At 51.4% G+C, this 26,977-nt stretch overlaps 2 protein-coding genes and 2 pseudogenes across 8 annotated transcripts in view; 3 read left to right on the forward strand and 1 right to left on the reverse strand.

Moving 5' to 3' along the window:
* FAM222B (family with sequence similarity 222 member B) overlaps window positions 1-20,853 on the forward strand; it is a 74,875-nt gene extending 54,022 nt beyond the window's left edge. For 4 of the 6 annotated variants that reach the window (XM_075561302.1, XM_075561301.1, XM_075561303.1 and 1 more), the window contains 2 exons: window positions 5,655-5,776; window positions 15,756-20,851. In XM_075561302.1, coding sequence (XP_075417417.1) covers window positions 5,695-5,776; window positions 15,756-17,365 — 1,692 coding nt within the window. In that variant the 5' untranslated portion in view covers window positions 5,655-5,694 and the 3' untranslated portion in view covers window positions 17,366-20,851. Of the gene's footprint in view, window positions 1-5,654; window positions 5,777-15,755 lie in introns of all 6 variants that reach the window. The other 2 variants (XM_075561307.1, XM_075561305.1) reach the window with 2 other exon arrangements.
* Window positions 1,869-2,595, forward strand: LOC142458668 (small ribosomal subunit protein uS3-like; annotated as a pseudogene).
* On the forward strand, window positions 2,643-3,387 carry LOC142458197 (large ribosomal subunit protein uL24-like; annotated as a pseudogene).
* On the reverse strand, window positions 20,703-26,818 carry TRAF4 (TNF receptor associated factor 4). 2 transcript variants are annotated; one of them, XM_075561308.1, is made up of 7 exons: window positions 26,622-26,818; window positions 23,916-23,967; window positions 23,241-23,345; window positions 23,011-23,172; window positions 22,759-22,941; window positions 22,526-22,681; window positions 20,703-22,274 (listed from the first exon to the last, which is right to left on the reverse strand). In XM_075561308.1, the coding sequence occupies exons 1-7, from the start codon at window positions 26,762-26,764 to the stop codon at window positions 21,642-21,644; spliced, it is 1,434 nt and encodes a 477-aa protein (XP_075417423.1). In that variant the 5' UTR covers window positions 26,765-26,818; the 3' UTR covers window positions 20,703-21,641. The 2 variants fall into 2 exon arrangements, with proteins under 2 accessions (XP_075417423.1, XP_075417424.1); XM_075561309.1 differs by having other exon boundaries at window positions 20,708-22,274; window positions 22,759-22,920; window positions 26,622-26,812.
* Window positions 26,819-26,977: the final 159 nt, after the last annotated feature.

Raw genomic sequence — 26,977 nt, forward strand, 5'->3', positions numbered from 1 at the left:
CCCTCATGAGCCCTTGATAATCCACAGATTGTTATTTTGTCCTATCTTGCCCTATCCGGAGTCTCCCTTCCCCCTTTCTCTGCCGTCCATCTCCCAGGGAGGTGGTCACATGTGGATCCTTGTAATCAGTTTCCCCTTTCCAACCCACTCACCCTCCACTCTCCCAGCATCGCCCCTCACACCCCTGGTCCTGAAGGTATCGTCCACCCTGGATTCCCTGTGCCTCCAGTGTACACTATGCACTGTGTACACTATGCACCGGATTCCCTATGCACCAGTGTACAACCTCTGCCCTGTCCAGTCCTGCAAGGTAGAATTCGGATCATGGTAGTTGGGGGGAGGAAGCATCCAGGATCTGGGGGAAAGCTGTGTTCTTCATCGGTACTATATCGCACCCTGACTGACCCATCTCCTCTCCTAAACCCCTCTATGAGGGGATCTCCATTGGCCGACACTTGGACCTCGGGTCTTTTCTTTTTTTTATTGGAATTTATTTTCAAGGAAAACACAGATGGTGATCAAAGTATGAAGGTGATTGGAAGTTGTTGTTTTTAATAAAAGGGCTGTGCTGTTAGCAGACCTCCAGAGGAATGTGTATATACCGCTTTCCAAACGGGTAGTGGAGGGGCATTGCCAAAACATGACCTCGAGGATCCCTTGACTTGCTAAACACATGACTGAAGATCAGCTGATTTGTGGACACCTGGGACATCATACACGAAGGAAGAAAAGGTCATTAAAAAGACAAAAGAAAAAACAAAATGCATGTCAGAAGAGACAGAGTAGCTAAGGTGAAAGGAAGAAATGATGAAATAGAAGAACCAAACAGAAGATGTCAAAGGGTAGTGTAACTCAAGATAAGACCGTATATACTCGTGTATCAGCCGCGTTTTTCAACACATTTTAAATGCAATTTTTGTGGTAAAATTAGATACTTCGACTGATACTCGAGTATTTACGGTATTACCATGACTGCAAAGAGCCGGAGCAAGAAAACAAAAGAGGTAAAACACATTCAAGTGTATCTCAAGCTAAAAATTCAAGCTAGGAGTTGCAATATTGAAGGGTTTTGTCAAAATTGAAGGATTCTGTTGTCAAGATAATGAACATGCAGGAAGCATCAAAGAATGGAATACCCAAAATTGCTATCTCAAAAAGAATTGATCAATGGCAACTATTTCAGGAGGCAGCAGATGATCAAGAACAGATGATAAAGAAGTCCAAGCTGCATGGAAGACATTGGCCCAAAACAAGGGCTAAGAATCGATGGAATACCAATTGATAGGCTTCAGCAAATGGACGGATGCAGGGCTGGGAGCACGCACTCACTTGCCTATGCCAAGAAATTTGGAAGGCATTTGCCAGGGCAACTGATTGAAGGAGCTTCACTTGTGCCATTTAAAAGAAAGTGACCTGATTGATGTGACACAGAAATCATTGAACAATATTAATATCACAGGAAAGTAATTATTATTTTTTGCTGAAGGTTCTTTAGAAATGGTTCCAGCATTACATCGACAGAGAACTATGGAAAATTCAAGCTGGATTCAGAAGAGCGTGTGAAATGAGGGATATCATTGGTGATGTCAGATGAAACGTGGATGAAGGGAGAAAAAGATTTACTTGTGTTTTACCAACTATGCAGAGGCATTAACTGGATCATAACAAATCATGGATGCCTACAATGAATGGCAGGTCCAGAACATTTCATGGTGTTCGTGCAGAACATGAACATTAACTAAGAGGAGTCATTCACACAAGACAAGGAGGAGAACTGCAGCATACTCCATGTTTTTAATCAGGAAAAGTGCCCACCAGGCTTGTGTATCCATTCGTTATACTTATTCAGTCTCTGTGCTAGCAGATAATCCAAGAAGCTGGACTATTTGAAAAAGGCAGCATTAGGACTAGAGGGAGAGGCATTAATAATTTGGCACATTTTCAAGAAGAGGAAGTTGGTCTCTGATGGCATCTTCAAAGCTGAACTGAATGCGTTTCTCACTTGGGACCTAGCTGAAGATGGTAACTCTGGAGTTGAAGTTGGAGTTACAGCGACTGGGACAGAAATCATTGTCCTAGCCACCAAGACACAGGATGTTCTTGCTGAGAAGGGTGGGAGGAGCCGAGAGTTGACTGTTGTCTTTCAGAAGAGATTTGACTTCCCTGAGGGCAGTGTGGCACTTTATGCTGAAAGGGGGCCACAAGAGGCCTATGTTTGAATCATTGTGCAAGCAGTCTCTGCTCCAAACTGGTCAGAGGGCTTGCTATGTGGAGGGCCTGCTATGGCATGCTGTGTTTCATTTTGGAGAGCGAGGTTGTGGTGTCTGGGAAACTCCTAGGACAGAGGGCTAAATGAATGAAGTTCATGGGCGCCTGATGATCCACAGCAAGGCTTCTCAGGCAGGTGTGCTGGGCATTAAAATGATCACGCTGCCCTGGGACCCAAGTGGTAAGAAGGACTCTAAGAAGCCGCTGCCTGACCATGTGAGCATTGTGGAACTTCTGGGTGAAATGCTACCCAGCACACCCATTTCGAAGCAGAAGAGCGGGAAGCCAGAGCCTCCAGCCATGCCTCAGCCAGACCCCACTTCCTAATAGGATTTCCTTGGCAACTGGATCTGGTGTGTGGATGTTGCTCTGTAAAGAACTTTTAAAAACTCTTTTAGCTTTCTTTTCCCTTTTGGGGCCATTGCTGAAGGAGTAGCCGCCAAAATGAAGTTCAATCCCTTTGTGACTTCGGACCGGAGCAAAAACCGGAAAAGGCATTTCAATGCCCCTTCCCACGTTCACAAGGAACTTCCCCGCTTTCCAAGGAACTTAGACAGAAATACAATGTTCGGTCCATGCCTATCCGCAAGGATGATGAAGTTCAGGTTGTGCGAGGACACTACAAAGGTCAGATTGGCAAAATGGTCCGGGTTTACCGGAAGAAGTACATCATCTACATTGAGCGGGTGCAGCGAGATAAAGCTTACGGTACCACTGTCCATGTGGGCATTCACCCCAGCAAGGTGGTGATTACGAGGTTAAAACTGGACAAAGACTGCAAAAAGATCCTGGAGCGGAAAGCCAAATCTCGCCAAGTCGGAAAGGAAAAGGGCAAATACAAGGAAGAATCACTTGAGAAGATGCAAGAGTGAAATATCTTGTACACAACTCCATTAAAAGCGGCACATTTGAAAAAATAACTTTTAAAGATGGAAAACATAACATTGCAATATGCAGGTAAACAAGACTTTGCTTGTTAAAACAGGGCTTAAAAAACAAAAAATAGGGCTCGAGGAACTTACTGATCAAGATTGAAGACTATACCCTTCGATGTGGATCACACCTTAACATTTAAAACACAGCAACAACAAAACGCACACAACTTGACCATTAAATAACATCATGATAGAGGCAGTGGGGTGGGGGAGGAAGGGGAAAAACGAGATGATACCAAGGGCTCAAGCAGAAAGCAAATGTTTTGAGAATGATGATGGCAACAAATGTACAAATGTGCTTGACACAATGGATGGATTGTGATAAAGTTGTACGAGCCCCCAATAAAATGATTTAAAAAAATAACATCATGATAGAGAACAGATTGAAATTGTCAAGGATTTCATTTTACTTGGATCCACAGTCCATAAACGCAGCAGTCCAATCAAACGATGTATATTGCAGTGGGCATAGATGCCCTGCCGAGGACTAAGGTGCACGTGACCCAAGCCATGGTACCTTCATCCGCTCTTGTGCATGTGGAAGCTGCACACAGGAGAAAGGCGAAGCAAGAATCAGCACCTTTGAATTATTCGGGTATTGAATATACTGTGGGCTGTTAGAGGCATGGACAGATTTGCCTTGGGAGAAAGATGGCGTGAATGCTCCAGAGGAGAAAGAATGACAACAGCAACAAAAATGAGAATGGCAAGACTTCATTTCACATACTTTAACTTTGTTATCAGGGGGACCAGTCTCTGGTGAAGGACATCGTTCTTGGGAAAAGGTCGCATAAAAGAGGAAGACCTTCGATGAGCAGCCCCGACAGTGGCTGCAGCCATCAGCTTAGGCGTAGCAGTGATTGTAACATTGGCACCGGCCTGGGTAGGGTTTGCTCTGTTGCCCATGGGGTTACTGGGAGTCAAAACCATCTGGCACCTAACAACAACAATTTATAATCCCCTTCCCCTCCTAGAAGTTTGCCCTTAGTTGTCTTAGGACCCTGAAGGACAGGTTATTAAATCAAGATCAGCACTCAGAAGGGAAAGGATTGTAAAAGAGTTACCTACGCTGTTCGCTGCAACAGCGGTCTTTTTATTTAAGGCTCTGCAGTTGGCACACTGTTTGTTCTATTCTCCCACCCACCAGAGACCTAAAAAGACCAAATCTGTGCCAGAACTCTTGGGCAGCGCTATTCCCATTGAGGCATTCAGTCTTCAGTTCTTTTTGCCTTTGCTATCTTCGACACAGTTGAGCAGCCTCTTTTACGAAGTATCTTTTCAGTTGCCTGGCCTTGCAAGCTGGAGCTCTCTGATAGTCATCTCGACAAGGTAGTTTCACATACCTGAGCGTGAGCTGCTAAGGGAAATAAAGAGGCTTTTGTGGATTCCTCTTTTGTTGTGATCTGAAGCTCTAAAATGCTACCCCAGTTTCTGGGGTTAGCAGTATGGGGAAAGAAGTTTATGTATTTACTCCATTATACTTCTGTGAGAAAAGCCTGGTCCTTGATACACAAGGAATTTGCAGTGTTGACTGGGCATATGTCCCTACAGAAGACCACTTTGATGTCTGAGTACTTGGACTGTGTGTGTCTTGTGGTAGACAGCAGTGATAAAACCCAGGACATCTTGACACAATGTCAGGGTCACTCCCCCAGATCGAGCTGTGCCTGCCTATCACCTCCTTGTCTTACTCTGGGAGCCCGATGTTCCTCCCTCCCCTTTCTTTTCTAAGCCCAGGAGGTCTAATTGTGTGACAGTTTACAGGAAAGGTGAATCCCAGAACCTACTCTCACAAATAGAGTATGCTTTTAAAGTGCTTTATAGATTTTCTGGAATGCTGCGAAAACCGTAATCGTTTGTTGATGTTTTATTAAAGGAATAAAAAAAAGTGCTTTATAATGCCTTTTAAGGAATCCAGGTGATGCATCAGTTAGGAACTTAGCTGCACATAAATTAATTAATTAAACAAAAACCACATAGAATTCAGCTGCTAACAAAAGGACTGGTAGTTTTGAACCCATTTGGAGTCTCTGCAGGAGAAACAAACCTGGCAGCCAGGTTTATGTATCTGCCATCAAGTTAACTCTGACTCACAGGGACAGGGACATCTGCCTCTATGGGTTTTGAGCCTTAATTCTTTATAGGAGGAGAAAGCCTAATCTTTTTCCTGAAGAGTAGCTTGTGGTTTTGAACTGCTGGCCTTGTGGTTAGTAGCCCAGTGCTTAACCTGGACCCATAAAGATTACAGCCATAGAAAACCATAGAAGGCAGTTCTTCTCTGTCATTTAGGGTCCCTATGAATTGAAAATCAACCTAACCTCAACAGGTGTACCTTTTAGGATCTTTCTAAACTTGGGCCTTGGCTGCTTCTTTGGTTATGTTCCTGGTGTCTTCTTTGAGGGAGTAACCAGTGTTCCTTGACCTTTTTTGTTGTTGTTTCATTAATTGCAGTGTGAGTGACTGCCCTATGTTGTGTTGATGCCAGTCTGCCATGCTAGCCTGTCTACCAGGGCCAGGTGACCTGTCCTTTCAGCTTCTTCCTCACACGCAGATGAACACTGGACTTCAGAAATGTAAGTAATCGTCATCCCAGGGAAGGATGACGTTCTTCATTTTGTGTGTAAATCTCATTTATCCTAGAGATCCATCTGGCAAGTTGACTGAGCTTTGGTGCCTTCCCGGTATTCTGCAGAGACTGCAGAAAAGACTACGGTGTGCGACACTTCTCTTAAATCCTATAATTCCCCCCAATGTGTCTACGATCTTAATTTTCCTTCCTTGCTCAGCCACTGCTAGAAAAGGAGCTTTAGTTCCCCCTTCACGCAAGTGTGTTAGTTGGAACTCTCATGAAGATTCAAAACTCACAGTCCAAGTTACTTGCTCGGTCTCTGAAACAGGTTATTTATACCACTCTGTTGTTTTGAACTCCAGAGTCAACTCTGCCATGGACACAGACAGTTCCCTTGACTTTGCTGGCTGCCTCCGGAGCCAGTGTGACTTCATTGATCAGCAAGTAAAGAAAGGAGCTCTTGCCCCCGGGAGGGGTGGGGGACCAGCTTTCTCAGAATCTCATGTGGTGCAGTGGTGCATTCCTGCTGACACTTCTCACAAGACTGACCCTTGGAAAATTGTCTGTTGGATTCCTTTCTTAAACTTGCCGGAATTGGGGCTTGATATTTCATATCTTCCCAGGCTCCCACCTCTTATCCTTACGCTACATGGATATGCAGGGAAAAGATTCCATCCCTGGCTCACTACTGCATAGGGTTTCTTCAAGTGTGAAAACAGCCTTACATTTGGAAATAGAGCTTTCTTTTGGAGCAAAGAGAGGAAGACATCAGTGAAGCATCTGGGATTGTTCTTTAATAGGGGGGAGTGTGATTCAGTACCGTAACAAACTGTTTGTTTAAAATTTTTTTTATTGCCATTCTTTATGATAGGTGTTGGCAAACTTTGGCTTTGGGGGCCATATGGTCTCCGTACCAGCTATTCAACTGCGTTGTTATGGAGTGAAAGTAAGTAGCCATAGATGAAGTGTAAATGACTGACCATGGCTGTGTGCAAACTAAATTTTATTTACAGAGACACACAGCATCTGGTTATGGCCCACAGTTTGCTGAGACCTAGAACCTGGCTAGTTCTGGAAATTGGCTAGTGATGCCAACTCTACAGAGAGACAAAACTGAACTCCACAGCTGCCTGTCACAGCAGGCACGCTCTGCTGTCTCAACTTTCTCTCCAGTCTCTTCTTAATAAGTGATGGAAAAGTCAGGAGATTCTCTGTGCTTGCCAGCCAGTCAAATCAGCATGCTGCCTGCATTGAGCCCAGTTCTGGGCTTTCAGTAGCACAACCAGAGAAAGATTGTGCTGGAAGACATACGACAATATGACAAAGAGAAACTCAGGTTCTTTCATCTAGTTTCTGACAGCTTCACCCAGAGATGGGGCATCAAAGGAAGAGTGACTTGGAAGAAGAGACAAATTGTCAGCTTTACCTTGGTGCACAGCAAGCCCCAAATAGCATTTGCTAGCCACTGTCCCTCAATGTAGTCTCAAGGATTGGTGTATCCTCCCCTGGTTTTCCAAGTGTACCTGTCCACTTGGGGGCAAGGTATTTGATGCAACTCTTTCTTCCTTGTTGCAATTCTTAAATATCTCCAACAGAAGAGAGCGCCTCTTGACTTTCTTTCTTCGAGGGAGGAAGAGACACAGAGCCTGGCTAATTGTGGAAATTGACGTGATGCCAACTGCAGAAAGACAAAACTCAAATCTACAGCTGCCTGTCACGCTCTGCTGTCTCAACTTTCCAACCTTTTCTTTTTTAACCCCCCCTCTCCCCACCCCAATATAAGAAGGAAAATTCTGCCCTGTGACTGGTAGCACTGGACATTTACAGTGAAGGCGAGATGGAGCGTAAACTGTCCCCTGTGGGCACCAAGAACCAGGCAGCTATTGAGAAGCTAGGCCTGTCAGCTGTAAAGGCTATTAAACTAATTTTATGATTCTGTTACTTAGCCTTTCTCTGTCCCTCATGCTTGGGAGCATCTTAGATGTTGGAAACACAGCTTAATGTCTGCCATGGAGGGGATAGGTCACAGCTCTGTGTAGCATTGAGATAGCTGGCCTGGGGACAGACAAGATGGACCAGGGTCAGGAGACAAGGGACATGCGGCTTCTTGGCCCAGCACTGCAAGTGACCAAGTAATCTGCTGCTCCCCATGCCTCAGCTGTTCTGTACAGAATCGAAGGGCCGGACAGCAGCATTTGCTCTTCATCCCTTTTCTATGCGTAGTAGACGAATTCCGACCTTCCGTGTGTAATTGGCTGTAAGGTGAATTGGAAACTGGCACTTGGTAGAAGACCACCATTGGAGTTAGATGAATGGCTGCCTAGAGTTTTTCTGGATTGTTGATTCCATGATGTCTCTTGCTTGGAGAGCCCTCAGCAATTTTGGAACTCTGTACTTCCAAATTGTGTTTTCCTCTGACCCATCCCTTCCTAGTGGCCCAGAGAATGCGTTTTTGAACCTTGTTTTGTTTGTAATCCCAAGCCTCTGCTCCTGTTTTTCCCATCTCAGGGACAGGTATGTGCTAGTGGCTCAGTAAATATTGACTGAAAATGAATGACTAAAATGACCAAAGGCCCTTGGTCCTTGAACCAGCTCTCAGACAACAACTTTGATCTCCTTTTGGCATAGCCTTGGAGAGTGGGGCAAATGTCAACATTACCTTCTCTTACTGATTTTTTTAATACCTTTTTATTAGGGGTTCACACAACACTTATCACAATCCATACATACATCAGTTGTGTAAAGCACATCTGTACATTCATTGCCCTCATCATTCTCAAAACATTTGCTCTCCACCTAAGCCCCTGGCATCAGCTCCTCATTTTTTCCCCTCCCTCCCCGCTCCTCTCTCCCTCCTGGACCCTTGATAATTTATAAATTGTTATTTTGTCATATCTTATACTGTCCGATGTCTCCCTTCACCCACTTTTCTGTTGTCCCACATGGAAGAGGTTATATGTAGATCCTTATAATTGGTTCTCCCTTTCCAACCCACCCTTCCTCCACCCTCCCAGTATCGCCACTCACACCCCTGGTCCTGAAGGGATCATCCGCCCTGGATTCCCTGTGCCTCCAGCTCCTACCCGCACCAGTGTACATCCTCTGGTCTAGCCAGATTTATAAGGTAGAATTGGGATCATGATAGTGGGGGAGGGGCGGGAGAAACATTTAGGAACTAGAAGAAAGTTGTATGTTTCATTATTGCTACATCGCACCCTGACTGGCTCCTCTCCTCCCTAAGACCCTTCTGTAAGGTGATATCCAGTGGCCTACAAATGGGCTTTGGGTCTCTACTCCGCACTCCCCCCCCTCATTCACAATGATATGATTTTTTGTTCTGATGATACCTGATCCCTTCGACACCTGGGATTGCACAGGCTGGTGTGCTGCTTCTATGTGGGCTTTGTTACTTCTGAGCTAGATGGCCACTTGTTTATTTTCAAGCCTTTAAGACCCCAGATGCTATATTTTTTGATAGCCGGTCACCATCAGCTTTCTTCACCACATTTGCTTATGCACCTGCTTTGTCTTCAGCGGTTGTGTCAGGAAGGTGAGCATCATAGAACGCCAATTTAATAGAAGAACATGTTCTTGCATCAAGGGAGTACTTGAGTGGAGGCCCAATGTCCTTCCGGTACCTTAATACTACACCTATAAATATATGCACAAAGATCTATTTCCCCACCCTCATATATAAATATATTTGCATATGTACATATCTTTATCTAGACCTCTATAAAATGCCCTTTGCCTCCCAGCTTTTTCCTCTATTTCCCTTGACTTTCCTCCTGTCCCACTATCATGCTCAGTCCCCACCAGGGTTTTAGCAATTCCTCTTGGTTATATTACCCTTGTTCATGCCCTATGAAGCCTCCACACCCTCCTCACCACTGGTTTGGATCACTTGTTGTTCCCTTGTCCCTGGATTTGTTAACACCACTACTTTTCCTCACCTCCCCCTCTCCCTTGTCCCCCCCTGAACTGTCGGTCCCGTTGTTTTCTCCTCCAGATTGTTCATCCAGCCTATCTTATTTAGACCTGCGGAGATAATAACATGTATAAAAACAAGACACAGCAAAACTAAGCAACAATATACAACAAAACAACAACAAAAATAACCAAACACAAAGAAAGAAAAGCTTGTAGTTAGTTCAAGGACTGTTTGTTGGCCTTTAGGAGTGTTTTTCAGTCCAGTCTGTTGGGGCACCATGCCCTGACCCCAAAGTCCACCTTCAGCATTCCCTGGGGACCTCGCCGCTTGGCTCCCTTGCTGTTCTTTTGTACCCCCTTAGTGTTTTGCCTTGGTGTGGCGGGATCAGATTGGACGCAATTCCCACAGTGTCTCTGGTGTTATCCCCTGTAGGCTGTGGGTCAGTGAGGGGGGGTCATGTCTCCTAGTGGAGCAGGCCATGTGGTCCTCTCTGTGGACTGGCTGCTCTAATTGAGGTCATCATCCTCAAGGCCTGGTGGGTCAGGATGCGCGCTACTCTCTCCTCCTCCCCCTTCATCTGCTTCTGTGTGCTCCGATCAGATAGGTCTCTCTCCCAGAGCTCCATATTCAGTGCTGTCCTTTGAAATAAATTCTTCTGAGGGGAGGGGCTCTTACTGATTATTTGTATGCCCTCTGCCCCCTAGTGGAGGGGCCTGAAAATGACGAATGGGCCAAATAACTGAATAAATACTTTAAAATATGAAAAATGATACCTTTTCAAAGTACTCACCATGTATTAGGCACTTTATCAAGTGTTTTTCCTTATGTTCCCATTGTTTCTCAGTAACCCCAAATGGAAGACTCTTTATCCTCAGATAAAGAGTGATACCAGGTGGTCACGTTACCAAGGTCACATGAGTGAGTGAGTATTCACTGGGCTTACACTCAAGTCACACTCCAAAGTAGTCTGTTTCAAACACATTGCCTGAGCTTCTCTATCTGCACATACAGGCTCCTGCTGATGCACCTCGATCCCCTGGCCTTTGAGGGATAATGGGGAAGTCTCAGTGAGGAAAGACTATACTCCCAAAGTTCTGGATTCCTTCTCCCCAGGCCCTGGTGTAGGCAACTGTGTTTGCTATTCTATTTAAGTCTCAGGCTCAAGGCAGTTGGTCCTTTCTGTGGCCAGAGCAGCCACACCTGCTACCCTTGAATAATTACTGTTAACACTTCTGCTTTCCCTTCACATAGCATTTGTCTCTGAATTGAATCTATTGATTTTAGTTAATGCCAAGAAGTAGGAGAGCAGGGACCATCTCTGTTTATAAATAGGACATGACTTAAGACAGAATCGTTCTATGATGAAGCTAGTACTTGAATCCAAGGCTTTCTAACTTTTTTGCATCCCCAGATCCCTGATTCCCTCTGCCTGGTGTCTAGTATGGATCCCAGTTGTAGAAGACAGTGAAGGGCGTGGTTTGCAGTGCTATGGATTCTATATTAGCCATGCTTTTAAGACAAAGAAGTACCAGCGTGCCTGTGTAGGAGTGGAGATAAAGAAAAAACTGCTGAGAAGGACTTGATCATTTTTGTTTGTGTTTTTGTGGATTGTTTGGAAGGGTTGGTTTTAAGTGTGGTATGTGAAGTGAGTGGTGCAAGATTCTCAGTGTGGCTTCTGTCTTTGACTTCTTGTGACTGTTTTTTAACAAAAATAGTGGCTCCTTGTGCTGGCTCCCTCAACCCCCGCTTCCCTCTGATCTTGAGTCCTTTATTCGGTTGTCTTCATCATTGCAGTTAGCAGGACACTAATCAGTGTGGACCTGTCCTCTAGTCCCTGAGACCGTATTCCTCTGTCTGGCCAAGCTGCCCTCCTGCAACAAGGAACAAAAGAAACCTCTCCCCACCCCAGCAACAAGCTACTATACCTTTGTCTCTTACTTGACCTTCAAGTAAGAAGCAGGCTTCTCTGCTACCCCAACATGGGAGGGAGCACCTTCCACTTCCTTTCAGCACTCAAGCCTGAAACCTTCTAATTCCATTGCTCTGCTGAACTTGTTTGGCCATATTAATAGCACTCACCAGGGTCAAGTTCCCATGCAAGGAGCTGCATGCTGGCTGACCAGGTCAGCTTCTGACGGTGTGCTGCTGCCTTCAGTGTAAGAGACTCCCTCTCAGTGGTGCCAGACTGTAAAAAAAACACAGAAGTGTTCTTCCTCAGAAGAATGCAAAGAAGGTCAGAGAGTTAGCCCTGGCTTCTGGAGACCGAGGCTCGTCAAGGGTCATGACCTGTCAGATACAAAGCTGAACTCACACTCTGCTCTTCGGCTTGCTGCCTAGTGGGTGGGAGATTACTCTGGGCCTTCCCTTCTTAGTGGCCTGGTTGTCACCACACAGTCCTCTCCCCAGACCTCCCCCACATTGGTCCTCGCACAAGCACTCCCGTTTTTTAGGGAGCATCTACTCTTTGTTGAGTAAATAAAACCGGGCCGTGGCTATGGTGGTGTGTCTGCTGAGCCTAAGACATTGTGCCAGGACATAAGAGCACAAGCCTTTTTTTTTAAAGATCATTTTATCAGTTGTATCAGGCATATTTGTACATATGTTGCCATCATTATTTTCTAAACATTTACCTTCTATTTGAACCCTTGGTATCTGTTCCTCCTTTTACCCTCTGCCCCCCCACTCTTGTGACCCCTTGATAAATGATAAAGTATTACTATTTTCATACCTTACACCGACTGCTGTCTCCCTTCTCCTGTGGTTTCTTCCCCCCCTCTTCTCCTTACCTTCCCCCTACCCTTCTGGTATCGCTACTCCATTTCTGTTCCTGAGGGGTTTATCTGACCTGGATTCCATGTGTCCTGAGCTCTTAGCTGTACCTGTGTACATGATCCAGCCTAGCCCACAGTGAAAGGCAGGACTGGGGTCATGATATTGGGGGGTGAGGAAGCCTCAAAGAATCAGAGGAATAGTGTGTGTTTCATTGGAGTTCTACTTCACCCTGGTTGACTCATCCCTTCCTGTGACCCTTCTGTGGGGGGCTGTCCCATTGTCTACAGATGGGTTTTGGGTCTCTGCTTCTACCCCTTTCGTTCTCAAATATGTTTTGTTTGTTTGTTTTTGGGTCATCTGATGTTTGTTACCTGATCCTGTTAACACCTCATGATCACACAGGCAGGTGTGCTTCTTCCATGTGGGCTTGTTGCTTCTCTGCTAGATGGCCGCTTGTTTAACTTTAGGCCTTTAAGACCCAGACACTGTATCTTTTAATAGCCGGGCACTATCAGCTTTCTTTACCACATTTGTTTTTGTACCCATTTTGCCTTCAGCGATCCTGCCAGGTGGGTGAGCACCACAAAATGCCAGGTTGTTGGAACAAAGTGTTCTTGAGTTAAGGGAGGGGCTTGAGCAGAGGCCCAAAGTCCGTCCACTTCCCCAATGTATTGCCATATAAATAAATATATGTACATATGCTAATACCTCAATTTTATGAATTAATATATTCACATAAGTGCATACCTATGTTTATACCCTTATCCATAGCTTTGCTTTTTGATCTTTCCTCTGTTTCCTTTTACCTTCCTCCTGCCTCTTAGTAATTCCTCTCAGCTAGATTGCTGTTGCTCCACCACTCCTGGGATCTCTACATCCTCCTACTTGTTGATTTTAATTCCCTAGTTGTTTCCCTGCCTATGGCGTTGTTTGCTCACCCCTCCCTTTCCCCACCACCTCCTTCCCTTAAGTCCTTTCTCTTCGGACTTGCTTCCCATGTCTATCTAAATATAGGTAGGCAAACCAACACTAGCATAGACAATACAAAAAGAAAACAAAAAATGAATAAGAAGAGGGGGAAAGTGTGTGTGTGTGTGTATAACAATAACTAGCAAAAAAAAGCATACATAATTCCAGGGCTGTCCGATGACCTTTTTGACTATCTCTTCACTGGTCATGGCAGGTTCCGGGAACTGCCCCTCCGAGCCTGGAGTCTATTTTGGAGACTCCTTGGGCATTGTGGCTTGGCTGTGCTCCTTTCACTGGTCTGTTCCATTCCCTTCTTGGTTCTCCCTGCTGTCGGGGGTTCAGACTGGACTCCCCACCATGTGTCCCCAGGATTGTCTTCTGTTGTGGTGTGCTCCAGCACGGGGGTTCATGTCTCGAGCTGTTTGTCAGCCCTACAGTCCTCTTTCTGACTCAGCCACTCCGTGCAGAGATGTAGTCCTTAGGGCTCGGTGTGCCTTTATGGGGTCTAGAGCCCCACTCTTTACCCTTGTTTGCTTCTGCGTGCGTGTGGCTGGCCGGCCTGTCCCCAACCTGTAGGTTTAACATAGCTTTTCCTTTTTTAAAACATTTTATTGGGGGCTCTTACAGATATTATAACAATCCATAATTCAATGAGATCAAGCATAATTGTACAATTACCATATATACTCGTCTATGAGCTAGTTTTTCAGCACATCTTTAATGCTGTTTTGTAGTAAAATTAGGTGCCTCAGCTGATGTTTGGATCGGCTTATACTCTGTCTAGTATATACGGCACTGCGACCGTTTTTAGAACATTTTCTTTCTTCTTTAACTCTTTATAACAGCTCCCCTTTATTCCCTCCCTGCCCCTCAGGAACCCTTATTCTTATAATTTTTCTTTCTTCTTATATGTACCCTTTGTGCTCGGGGCTGCCTGTTTGAGGGGGGAGCCAATCCCTTGCCCCTCCTAGATTTGTACTTCTTTCTCCTGCCTCCAGGAGCAGCTTCCACCAGTGGCTGCCCACTAATCAGCAGTCTTCTCAGATGAAGGCAGCCTGGCCTGTTTATTTCCAGCCACCTCACTGACTCGCTTCTGTTCCGGTGGATGCCCAGTGATGGGACTTTGAATGGGCTCTCCTCTGAGCCTAGGCCAGCTGGGGCCGCAAGCTAGGCAGAGATTCAGCCAGATTAGTCCTCAGTGTATTCTGGCTGCCTTCTGCCCTGGGAGGAAGTGGAGGTGGGGGGGTGGGGGGCGGACACAGTCAGCTAGCTGAGTTGGATTCACAGCCAAAGATCTTTGTTTCTGCTCAGTATAGTCGATGTCCTTATTCATTCAACAGGCATTTATTAAGCACCTTCTGTATGTCCTTAAGGGAGACCACCCTCCCTCAGAGAGAGGGCAAGCGAGGGAGAATCCATTGCAGGAGGCTGGCATCCTTAAAGAGCTCTTGTTGTCAGGACCTTTTCCTGTCTGACTGAAAGCACCACATCCGCTGCAGGACCCCCCCCCCCCCCCCCGTGGGAGGGAGGCAACAGGAGCGTTAACATTCATGAGGAGGCACACCGAGTGCGTGAGCCCCAACCTCTTCCGTTCTGGAACATGACAGCTGACACAGGCCAGACACAGACTGTTCTGGGCTCTCCGAGTCCTTTCTTCTCCATTGCCCCCTGCTGCCCGCCACTGTTGTCATCCTCACAAGCAAATGACATCAAGCCTTTGATCCTCACCCAGTCAGGCAATAGATGTTAAGCCCTAGACACAAGTGAACTTGTGATATGGGCGAAGGGAGGGCTGTTTGCAACTTAGTCCTCTGCTCCTGAAAACAAAGCATCCTGTCTCCTGTCCTAGACTCCCTCCCACCCACCCTGTGGGCGTGGAGCCCCGGGTGCCGGGGCCAAAGGGAAAGCCCTGCAGATGGCGGAGGACTTGATCCAGGTGTCCTGGAGCAGGGTTGAGGGGTCATAGAGTGCCCTGGGGAGAACTTTCATGTCCCTCCCCAGGCCAGCGTGGGCAGCCCCCCCCTCATTTCCCCATGTCTTTGTGGAAATGGCTCAAGGCTGGCCCTCTAAGCACTGGGACGTTGGAAGTTGCCCTGCTGATCTGGACCTTAGCTCCTTTTTGTAAGTGGACATTCCAACAGGTCCTGCTCCTAAAGTGCCAGTGAGGAGGGCAGTGCTGATCGGGACCTGGGGCTGGGTCTAGTTAACGCCCCCACTGGACCCTCAGCAGGGGATTTCCCGGAGGGCTGGTTGGCTTGGCACTGACGAGCACCCTCTCCCTCTCTGCTCTCCTCCCCTTCTCTCTCTCTAGGGGACACTACACAGAAAATGAGAACTGCTCACTATCCTACCCCAGCCGAATTGGATGCATATGCTAAGAAGGTCGCAAACAACCCACTGACTATAAAAATCTTCCCCAACAGTGTGAAGGTTCCCCAGCGGAAACACGTTCGTCGTACTGTGAACGGCCTCGACACATCAGCCCAGCGCTACAGCCCCTACCCGACTCAGGCTGCCACCAAGGCCGGCCTGCTTGCCATTGTCAAAGTGCCAGCCAAAAGCATACTCAAGGACTTTGACGGCACCCGAGCCCGGCTGCTCCCTGAGGCCATCATGAACCCCCCAGTGGCGCCCTATGCTACTGTGGCACCCAGCACTTTAGCCCATCCCCAGGCCCAGGCTCTGGCCCGCCAGCAGGCCTTGCAGCATGCACAGACCCTGGCCCAGGCTCCTCCCCAGACACTGCAGCACCCTCAGGGTATCCCGCCCCCCCAGGTGCTGCCCCACCCTCAGAGCCTCCAGCAGCCTCAGGGCCTGGGCCACCCTCAGCCCATGGCCCAAACCCAGGGCTTGGTCCACCCTCAGACCCTGGCTCACCAGGGTCTCCAGCACGCCCCTAACCCCTTGCTGCATGGAGGCCGGAAGATGCCAGACTCCGATGCCCCCCCGAATGTGACCGTGTCTACCTCAACTATCCCCCTTTCAATGGCAGCCACCCTGCAGCACAGCCAGCCCCCGGACCTGAGCAGCATCGTGCACCAGATCAACCAGTTTTGCCAGACGAGGGCAGGCATCAGCACTACCTCAGTGTGTGAGGGCCAGATCGCCAACCCCAGCCCCATTAGCCGCAGTCTGCTCATCAATGCAAGCACCCGTGTGTCGACCCACAGCATCCCCACACCAATGCCTTCGTGTGTGGTCAACCCCATGGAGCACACCCATGCGGCGCCCGCCGCACTGCCCGCTGCAGGCCTTGTCAACCTGCCCACAGGCATCTCTCGAGCCCCCACGGGCTACCCAAGCGACCTCAAGTCAGTCGCCTGGAACCAGCACCAGCTGGCCCACCTACAGCAGATGTGCAGTGAGGCTGGCGGCACGCCGGCAGCCCCTGGCCTGACAGGCAAGCATGCAGCAGGACGCGAGCTGGCAGGGCCTGGCTTTGTGGGCAAGGCTCCTGCCTACCCGCAGGAACTCTGCCTGGCACAGTCCTTCCACCTGAAGCCGCCCCTGGAGAAGCCGAGCCCATCCCCACCAGTTAATGGTCTGGCAGCCCCATTGGCCTACCCCAATGGTCACTACTTCCAGCCCCTGTGGAACAACATTCTTCCCACTCCCAATAGCGACAGCTCGGGGTCTCAGGACCTCACCATGCCGTTCCACGGTGGGCAGCCCACAGGTGCACCCCTCGACTGTGCTGCGGCTGCTGGGGCCCACTACCGAGCAGGGACCGGGGGCGGCCCAGTGGCAAGCCAGAACAGCTTGATGCAAACCGTGGATTACCTGAGTGGGGATTTCCAGCAGGCCTGCTTCCGAGAACAGAGCCTGGCCATGCTGAGCAAGACCCACCGAGCCCCTGGCAACCGCGCCCCTGACCCCACAGATAGCCGGAGTCTTCATATCCAGCACCCAGGGTATAGATAGGGAGCTTATCTGGCATCCACCGCCCTCCTAGGTTTAGTCTTACTTTGGAGTAACTGGATAGGTTAATTTTTTTTTTAACTGCTCCAGTGTGATCACTCTTAGTTGTCTGCAAGAGGGAATTTGGAGGGATCTGATTGAGGGCAGAGGTGGGTCCTCTGTCATCTCATCCTCCCCTCTATCAGCCCCTCTCTCCACTTCCTGCCTGTCAGTCCCTCTACCATGGCCGTCTCCCTGCAGCTGTGCTGTTGTGTCCTGTACCTCTGGCCAGTGCCCCTTAGGACTGAGGACACATCTACCGAGGTGAGGTAGATGGAGGTTACAGGCTCGCCCTCTCCCGTCTGTCTTTAGGACGGAGAAGCCAGACATTCTGAATCCTCTGGGAGCCAATTTCTTATTTACCCAAAGATCTCAAATCAAAACCAACTCATCTTCATCCCCTCAGCTCCTTTCCTCAGAGCTCTGTGTCGCATCCTTACTGATCGCAGTGCCACTGCATCTGCCCTTGCCATGTCCTTGGGCATTCTGCAGACAACCATAGCCTTGAGACATGGGAACTAGGTCTTCAGATCTCCCCACCCCAGCCCTAGAGAAATGAAATTCTGGAGCCTAGAAACCCAGAATCCAGAGGCTCACCGAGTCAGGCCCTGTCTGAAGGCTCCTGGAAGAATCCCTCTTGTTTCTTCTCCTGGCTGGTATTTGCTGGCATTTCTTGACAGTCCTTGGCACACTCCATCCAGTGTACCGGACATCCCTTTCTCACTGTGGCTTCTCCTTTCACTGTCAGCTGCCCTCATCGCCCAAATCCTCCTCAAAAAATACTACTTTAACAAGCTACCTTAACATGAGGAATAGTAGGTAAGGGGTGATCACACTGGAGTCTGGAATTAAAAACACCAAAAACAAAAAATGAAAAAAAAATGCATTTGGTTCTCTCTCCACTGTCAAGTCCTGCTCTACACTGTCAGTTGTGACTGTCTCTGTACGAATGTAGTGTGGGTTTGAGTAGCATTGTGTGTGAGCGGCCCCACAGGTACATGCATCCTCCCAGCCCCTCAAGTTTAAATAAGGAGGAACAAAAAACAAACACAACGCCTTAAGCTCTTTGAATTACTCCTTTACCAAATGAGCATGGTTTTGACCACTGGAGATGGGCCCACATTGGAGAAAGCCCCTCCTGGCCCTGTCCTTAGAGCACACCCCCACCCCATCCATGCTCCCCCAGGGTCCTGCTCCAAGTGAAAACTAGCTGGCTAGAGATGTCACACTGCTGTAAAGTTAAACTTAGGTTGTTTTGTTGTAAATGTTTGCACCTTCTGTTAAAGATACATCCTTGGCCTTTTTTCTTTTCTTTTTTAAAACAAGCCCTGACCCATCCTCTTGTCTCTGGGGAATGTGAGCTGATGTTATTTAAGATTTTGGATTTTGTTTAGAATACTATCCACTGTTCTTTAGCCAGAAATTCTTTAGTGACCTGAAGCAATGTGACTGAAGACCAGTTCTTAAATTATGTGTTGGCAAATTGCCTTATATTTAAAAAAAAGAAAGAAAGAAAGAAAAAAAAGCCTGGTTGTGTTACGCCCAATGATAGCAACCCGGGGCCCTGATTTATTGTCCCCTTTATTTCCCTGCCAGCCCTCTCCCCAGCCCTTCACAGAGCCCCACCCTCTTTGCAGTTCAAGCCCCTGCTCCCCATGCCTCATCCCCAAGCTTCTGCTGTCAGTTTTCCTTTGAGCTGCCTCTCCCTGCAAGCTGGGCCAGTTTAGGAAATTGGACTGTCCACCAACTTGGGGGCTTTAATTCAGACCACCTTAAACCCACCTTCCTGTGAGGGGCTGCCTGTCTGCAGTGCCCACTCCTGCCCCTAGTCTGCATGGATAATGTACTGTGAGCTCCCGCCCCACTGCCCTCACCCTTGTAGTGAGCGGCTTCCTGATTCACCCTGAGCACCCCTTCAGCCAACCCCCAGCCAGCAATAAGGGTCCAAGCCAGGACCTCCTGCCCACACTCCCTGCCTTCATCCCATTCGATCCTTGGGGGATGCCCCTACTCACTGCACACACTGTAGCATTCATTCACCATCTCCCTCACGTTCTCACCTGTGGTGGTTTCTGGGTGTGATGGGGTTTTTAAGATTATAAATCAGTAAAAAAAAACCAAAACAAAAAAAACAAAACCTTCCTTTTGGCCTTGGCCTATTCGTTGAATGCTGTGAATGTTTGAGGTGCTTGTCTTACAGGTTCATAACCAGACGGGAGTGCGTCGGGAAAGCCCCCTTAGTCTATCACCCCAGACCTGGGACAGATGGGAGTCCTCACCCACTCCCTCCCCCTCTCCCACCAGGAAGGCTGGGGGCAAGGGTAAACATGCCCCTCACAATGGCTGCTTTATCCTCAACTGGAGGCTTTTTACCAACCCACCACCACCTCCACCTCTTGGAATTTCTGAAGATTCTGTACTAGAGGTAGAAGTAACAGCTACGATAACTGGCTGCCTCTTAGAAGCTGCTCCTTGTGTTGGGATAAGAATTGTTCATCACATCCCTCCCTTCTGCTAAGGTGGTTTACTATGGGAAGGTGGGGAGGAGACTCATCCTGGATCACAAGCATGGGCAGGTGGCTGCTGCAAGGCTGATGGCTTGCAGGGCGCACAAAACCCCTTCTGGGTGTGCCTTTCTGTGGAGCACCCCTAGGTGCTTAACCTTCCCCCTCTAAGTCACTCATGTGAAGGCAGGCTGCCTCCTGCCTGTGTTGGATGAGACTTGAATCTGAGACCACAGAGCAAACCCAGGAGCTGAAGCGATGGTGCCCAGCTTCAAGGTGGGGTCTTGAGGTCGACACTTTAGAAATCAGCACACGTTCTCATGGGGAACGTGGCCTGTGAGTTCCACAAAGCACTGTGGCAAGGGAGGGCTGGGTCCCTTTGGCGCAGTCCTAGGAAGGAAGCATTCCTACGGAAATGTGCTGTGGGTGTGCAGTGGCCCTGTCCTGGCAGCAGAGCGAGTCAAGACTTCCCTGGAAGACGCCTGCCAGGAAGGGTGGGCCACCTATCTCCTTCAGTCTTTTAGTGGGAGGAGTGGTGGCACGAACTAGAGCCCTCCAGTTTCTGACAGTGTTGACGTTGCCCGTCCACTGGGCCCCCTGTAGGTTAGGCAATAGTAGGGCATTTTATGCTGATTAGTTCATTGGATCTGTCAAATTGAGGGAGTGGGCAGGATGATTCTAATTTTACCAATGAGGAACAAAACTTGCCCAGAAGTATCAGTGAAAAGCCCCAAACCCACCTATTGCCAAAATTAAAAGGAGCTACGCTTTGAGGGCCTGTTGGAATTTATAACAAGGCAAGTCATGTCCCAAAGCAGTTGGAAGAATCACTGGTAAACTGATCCACTCCTGTTTCACGTGTAAAATGTGGGCCCCATTGAGGTCCATGAAGAGAAAACCGAAGAGCCTTTCCAGGCTTAGCCTAACATTAAAAACTTAACTCTGCTAGGACCATGTGTCACTTCATTAAATCTTCCCTACAGCCCCACTGAGCTCTCCTTGTACTAAGGGGATAAAAGCTATTTCATGTGACTGGTAGTGCTGAGTGGCAGCTCTTAAACCAGAGAAAGCCCTGCTTGGGGCACAGGGACCAGTCAGGGCAATCGTTCCATGTAGTCAGCAGAGGGCAGCATCAAGAGACTGCCACATACAGGCCGATGCAAATGCCAGTGTCTTCCACTAGAGGGCAGTGCAGCGGTTCCGAGACCAGGCCACAGGTTTCTTTAAGCAGGCCAGAGAAGTCAGACCAGATCCAAGTTAATAAATACAATTCAGGATTTATTAAAAATCAGGGAACCCCCCCCTCCTGCCGTGCCCTTTGGCACTAAGCAAATAAATAACCAGAGGGGCAACAGCTGGGGAGAGAGGCCTGAGAATCAGATCTCTAGACAGGCTCCCAGTGACCCAACCCTTTCCCCAACTTATGGCTCTTGGGATGTGGTACCCACTGGCACCTCAGTCCCGAGTAGAGTGGCCGGCACAAGGCATGTCTGCCCTACCCGAAACAGGCCCTGGTGTCACTTGTTTGCAGCCCTTGATTCTAACCTGCTGTCCCAGGGACCAGGGTTGAAGCACCAATTGGAGGCACCTGAGGGTGGTAGGAGGTGGTGGGTGTGTGTGTGTGAAGAGGGGTACTAGAACCTGGGTGGCGGCGGTGGCTGAAAGGGGGTCCGGCCCCTCTCCAGAGTCAGCCTGTGCCCAACTGAGGTCATGTTTCCCCTGGAGCCCCCCTGCCCTCAACTGAGGATCTTCCGGGGCAGTTCAACAGAAGCCCGGATGAAGACTGCATCATCCCGAACGTAGTTTCGCTTGCGGATGTCCTGGTGAGAGATGAACTTGGGGTAACCAAAGCCCAGAGAACTCTCATCTAGAGAGCCCCGCCAAGTGCCTGGCTTCTGGAAGTTCTTCCAGTTTGGGTCAGGGTGGAAGGTCTCGGTGACATGCTGTGGCTTAGCCAGCCCAGGGTCACTCTGATCCAACAGGGAGAAGGTGACACGGCGGGCAAAGGGCCACTCCAGGAGATTGTCGAAGGCGCCGGGCAGCACTCGGATATAGAGGGACAGATGCGTGCCCTCGCCACTACCATTGCCATTGAGGAAGGCGGACACCTGCAGCTTGTAGCCGTACTTGTGAGTGTAGAAGGCTGGGCTGAAGCACTCCAGGTTGGGTTTGGCCTTGGCCTCCTGCAGGCGGCGCCCGTAGCTGCCAATCTTCCAGATGAGCATGCCATCGCTGCCCACAGACAACTCCTCCAGCTCCCGGCGAAGCTCCTGCAGCTCCTGCCGCTGTCGGCTCACCAGGGCACACATCATGGCTAGGTGTGGCTTCACACTCTCCTCCACGTGCCGCCCCATTGCCACCTTCGGGCACTGTGTGCAAGGCCACAGGCAGAGGGGGAAGGAAGGGACACTGTCAGAGGGGCAGGTCCAGGGGGACAGGTGGTGATAGCTACCGGTTGGCTGACTCCCAGCTGAGTAAGGAAGATTGAGGTCCTGGGAGGTGCCCGCATGGGCCAGCTGGGGGCAGGGCAACAGGTTCAGAGCAGCACAGCAGTAGGAAGCTTGGCCAGGCTGAGCCACCGGGGAACAGGGAAGAGGCAGATGGAAGTGGGACATCTCACCCTGTGCTTGCAGCCTGAGTCTTTGAAGGGGCACAGCACCAGGGCGGTGTTACAGCTGTCTTTCAAATGGCCTGGCAGGTCCTCTCGAGCCACAGTGCCCACGCCGCACTGGTTGGGGCAGGCTACAGGCAGCCTGGGGCACTGGTACTGGTGGCTCTGTTGACGGAGAGGCAGCAGTCAGTTGCCTGACTCCCTGCCACCTGCCCTGCAGCCCAGCCGAGGAAGGGCCTCACCTGGATGGTATCGAAGACAAACTCCTTGCTGCAGTAGGTGCACGGCTGGGTGCGCTTGGGGCACTCGGAAGTGGCATGCTGGGCCAGCAGCCGCCGCATCATGCGGGCACCACACTTGTTCTCACAGTACACACTCTCCTGGGGGCACATGCCCTCATGGGTCTGGAAACCAGAGGAGCTGAGCTGCTAAGGGATCCTGGGGCGCCTGCCAGGTGTGCCACCTGCCCTTAGTCTCAGCAGGGTGCCACTTACCTCATAGGCCTCCCCACTGAAGTCACAGCCACAGAACTCACACTTGAGGCGGCGCTTGGGGCAGTCGTGCTGCAGGTGTGCAGGCAGATCCCGGCGGCTCAGCTTGGTGGGGCAGCGGTTGGGGCAGGGGACCACGTTGAAGCTGCAGGTGTTCAGGTGGGCCTGGGGCGTAGGGCTACAGTCAGTACCCACCAAGGGAGAATAGTCCACCCGGAAGCCCCAAGTCTCACCTGGAGGTGTCGAAGGGGCCCGCTCCAACGACAGCCCTCCTCACTGTGGACGCAGCGGATGGGCAGGCCCAGCACCTGTACCTCCAACTCGGGGTCAGGGTAAATCTAGGGACCAGGGGTGGCTGATCAGGGCCGAAGCCAGGCTGCAGCCCCCCCACGTCCCTTCCTCCCCACCAGCTGGGCTGGCTCGCCCTGAGAGCCGGCAGTAACCACACTTGAGCTGTTTACCCCTCTGTGCCCAGGAATGGAGGACATGGCAGGTGGCGTCTGCTCTGGATCTCAGAGTACCCCAACACAGCTGCTCACACACACTCCCTTCAGAGCCTGAGCCAATCAGCCTGGTCAGTCTCAGGCTGCCCACCACCCAGCTCCTACCACTCCCCACCCCCACCCCACCCCACTGCCCTGTTGCTGAAGGGATTCTGGCCCTTGGCCACCGGAAGGGGAGCAGAGCACATCTTACGGGCACAGAGCTGCTCTGTGCATCCCCACAGGCTGGACATTGTGCCTGCCCTCAGGCAAACTTTTGCAAACTGGCCTGGTAGGAGGAACAGGCCACCTTTGTGGGGGACTGGTGAACCTGCAGGGCTGGGTTGACATTGGTTCTGGGCCTGCGCCATCCTCTACCAAGGGCACCAGCCTGCACCTGGGCCTCTGCCTGGCCTGTGGACTCACCTTGGCATAGTCTAGAGGAAGTTGGTCCTCAGGGCATTTGAAGACGCCTTCACTGTGAAGGGGAAGAGGCAGGGTCAAGACTCCACAACTCCACACTATAGGGAGAGCCCTGGGCTCCACCTCCCTCAACCTGGGCAGTCTCCTCTTCCTGGCCAGACCGGTTCTCAACCAGCCCCACTAAAGGACAAAGGGGCAAGCAGAGGCCTGAGGGCATTTCCTCAGTACCCCCCAAAGATCCCAGCTCCCAGTCTTGGGCCAAAGGGTAAAGCCAGCTGCTTCAGGCAGCATTTGGCTAACAGGTGGCAGCTGGTACCCCTCCTCCATAGGTGGCAGCTGGACTGTGAAGGAACAGGCTGCCCAGTCATCCCCTCCTCCCTGGTTGGTTCCCATTGGCTGTGGGGAGCCCAGGGGGTGGGAGAACAGGAATGGGCTGAGTGTAAGTGCCCGGGCTGCCCAGCCCCCATGAATGCCTGGCCAAGAACCTGGGCAAAGGTCATCTTGTGAGCACCTACTCCCATACCCTCCTTCTCTATGAAGGAGTGTCTCCCAAAACAGCCTGAAAGGCCAAGTTGGTACACACTGCCACCCTGCCCTGGGCACTGCCCGAGAAGGGTCATTCTGCAGGTGACTGGAGGGCTCAGAGGCCAAGCAGCAACAGCGTGGGGCAGGCCTGACCAAGCAGCTCAAAGGGCCTTCGTTCACCCACAGCACAGCCCACAGAGGGAGCGGGGGCCAGGAAAGCTGTCCAGAAAGTCTGCCCTGCCACTCTGGTCACTGTCCAGCAGGGACAAGAAGCTTGCTGACCTTGCCCACCCTGCCTACTGTCCTCTCCATCAACCCCCACCCCAGGCTGTCAGCATCCAAGGAGCCTGCCCGAATGTCCTCCCACACGCCAACATGGCCTCACCGGCAACCCTGGCAGGTCTCGGGAAGCCTGGCCCACAATGACACTTACTCCTAGGCTGGAGCCACGTGGTCCAGGCCCCCGGGTTTGTAGCCTATGACCCACCACCACGGGTCACGCCGGCGACGAAAAGCACAATGCCTGTGCAGGCACTGAGGAGGAGTGCACACCCGTGTCCCCACAGGCAACCAGCCTCTCCTGGACCATGCTGAGCAGTTACCCTGGCAAGGGGGGCCGGGGGGACGGGGGTGGGTGGGCCAAGGGGAAGAAGAGGCCCACTTGGCTGGGCCAGGAATGTGCTGACTTAAGTGGTTTTGAAGAGAAGAGGGGAGGGGAGGTAAGTCCCCAGAATGCTGGCAAGAGCAGAGCCTGGGCAACACGGGGACCAGCCTTACAGAGGTTGGGCCCCAACTATTGCCACCCTTGGTTGTGGGGTCCGGTGGTGAGGCTGCTCCAGGCAGTGGAGGCCCTCAGCAAAGTGGGGGAGGAGGAGAGGCAGGGCTGGGGCTGCTCCAGGCAGTGGAGGCCCAGGGGAGAAGACAGGATGGGGGGAGGGTTCAGTGGGAGAGGAAGAGGGGATTTCCGGGAGGGGGAGGGGAAGGAGCAGTCCCAAGAGGGGCAGAAGAGGAGGGACAGCAGCAGCCTGACAGCCCCCTCCTTTCCTCCCCGCGGCCCGGCAGGGTGGGTTAGCTGGGGGAGGGGGCCTCAGCTGGCCTCGGTGGACTGGGGCAGGGCGAGGAGAAGACAATGGAAGTGTGTGTCTGTCGGGGAGGAGTGTGTGTACACTGGAGGGAGGCGGGCCGGGAGGGGAGGGGACAGCAAACAAAGGGCGGTCGAGGTTTCAGCCAGCTAGGGGCTGCACCAGACAGGGTCCCCACAAAGGATTACCCTGCCTGTGTCCCTCAGGCCCTTCACTTTCCAGCCAGGGCCTGCAGTTGACCTGGCCACCTCTGTGTGCTGGGGACACGACCTCGCCAAGCGCGGGGGCTGCTCCAGACTGCCTCCGCAAACCCCAATCTAAGCAGTGCCCAACGTGGCCGTAGTCTCAAGTCCCGCCGGGGCGCCCGGAAAGTCACAGGATGCCTAGGAGCTATGGGGTGCCCTGTTCCTAAAGAGAGAGGGCAGGGGGCGCTAGGGAAAACCAAGGCGGCGACTTATTGACCGCCCATCAAGACCTCCCAGGGGAAAGGGGGGGGAGCCATTCACAGGCTCCCGGCTTCAGGGGCGGGGTGGGGGTGGCACGGGGTCCTAAGTCCTTTGCCTTGTGCAAACGCAAGGTCCCCAACCCCTTTAAGCCTGTGGGTGACCAACTGAGTGACCGTGGGCAAGTGGCAGCCTTTCTTTGCGTCTGCAGCTGAGATGGAGAACAATGGGGCCGTTCCAGGACTACTCGAATCTGAGCGCTTCGACGGCGGGGAGCTCGGCGGGGGCGGGGGCGGCGTGAAGTGCCGTGGGGCGGAACGCTGGGTTTTGTTCCCCGTCCCCGTCGTCCCCCCATCACATTCAAAGTTGCAGGAGGAGGCCGTAGGGCCGGCCACGGGTCAGGAAGGGCGTCTCTCCCCAGCTCTAGACGTGGCGAAGGCACCGAGTCCTGCCCACCTGGAAGCGGGTGGAGAGGCTGCCCCCGCCCGGGACCCTCCGGACTAGGGCCCAGGCTACTCCCCGGGTTCTGACGTCACGCCGCCCCTCGTGACGTCACGGCAGCAGCCCCTGCGGTCATCCGGCCGCGGCGCAGACAAAGGCCCCGAGCACTCCGGCTTGCCCAGCCCGCCACGCCGCGTCCCTCCGTCCCCGGCCCGTACCTGAGGAACTCCTGCAGGCAGGTGTCGCAGAAGCGGTGGCCGCAGGTAGAAACCTGCACGGGCTCGCGCATGGGCTTCCCGCACAGCGGGCACAGGAGCCGCCGCTTGGGCTTCTCCAGGAACTTGTAGTCGAAGCCGGGCATGGCGGGCGGGCGGGCGGGCACGGGCGAGCGGGGCCGGGCACGAGGCGGCCCCCGAGCCGGCGCCTCGCTGCGGCCGCGCTCCCGGCTCCGCGCGGCGCCGACTGGTGGCCGCGCTCCGGGCCGGGCCGGGCCGGGCGGCCTCCCGCCGGAAGAGGGGGCGGAGCCGCGGCCGCGCGGTCCTAGTGCCCCGCGCCTGGCCCCGCCCCCTCCGCC

Source organism: Tenrec ecaudatus, chromosome 10 (genome assembly GCF_050624435.1).
Source record: "Tenrec ecaudatus isolate mTenEca1 chromosome 10, mTenEca1.hap1, whole genome shotgun sequence".
NCBI lineage: Eukaryota > Metazoa > Chordata > Mammalia > Afrosoricida > Tenrecidae > Tenrec > Tenrec ecaudatus.

What these genes read in the sequence shown, in the direction of transcription:
- TRAF4 (XM_075561308.1), bottom strand. Translation starts at nt 26,764, where the DNA reads ATGCCCGGCTTCGACTACAAGTTCCTGGAGAAGCCCAAGCGGCGGCTC. An exon ending in TTGTCTTCGATACCATCCAG is followed by an intron (nt 22,682 to 22,758) that starts GTGAGGCCCTTC and finishes CTCCGTCAACAG; the next exon opens with AGCCACCAGTACCAGTGCCC. An exon ending in ACTCAGGCTGCAAGCACAGG is followed by an intron (nt 22,275 to 22,525) that starts GTGAGATGTCCC and finishes CCTTGCACACAG; the next exon opens with TGCCCGAAGGTGGCAATGGG.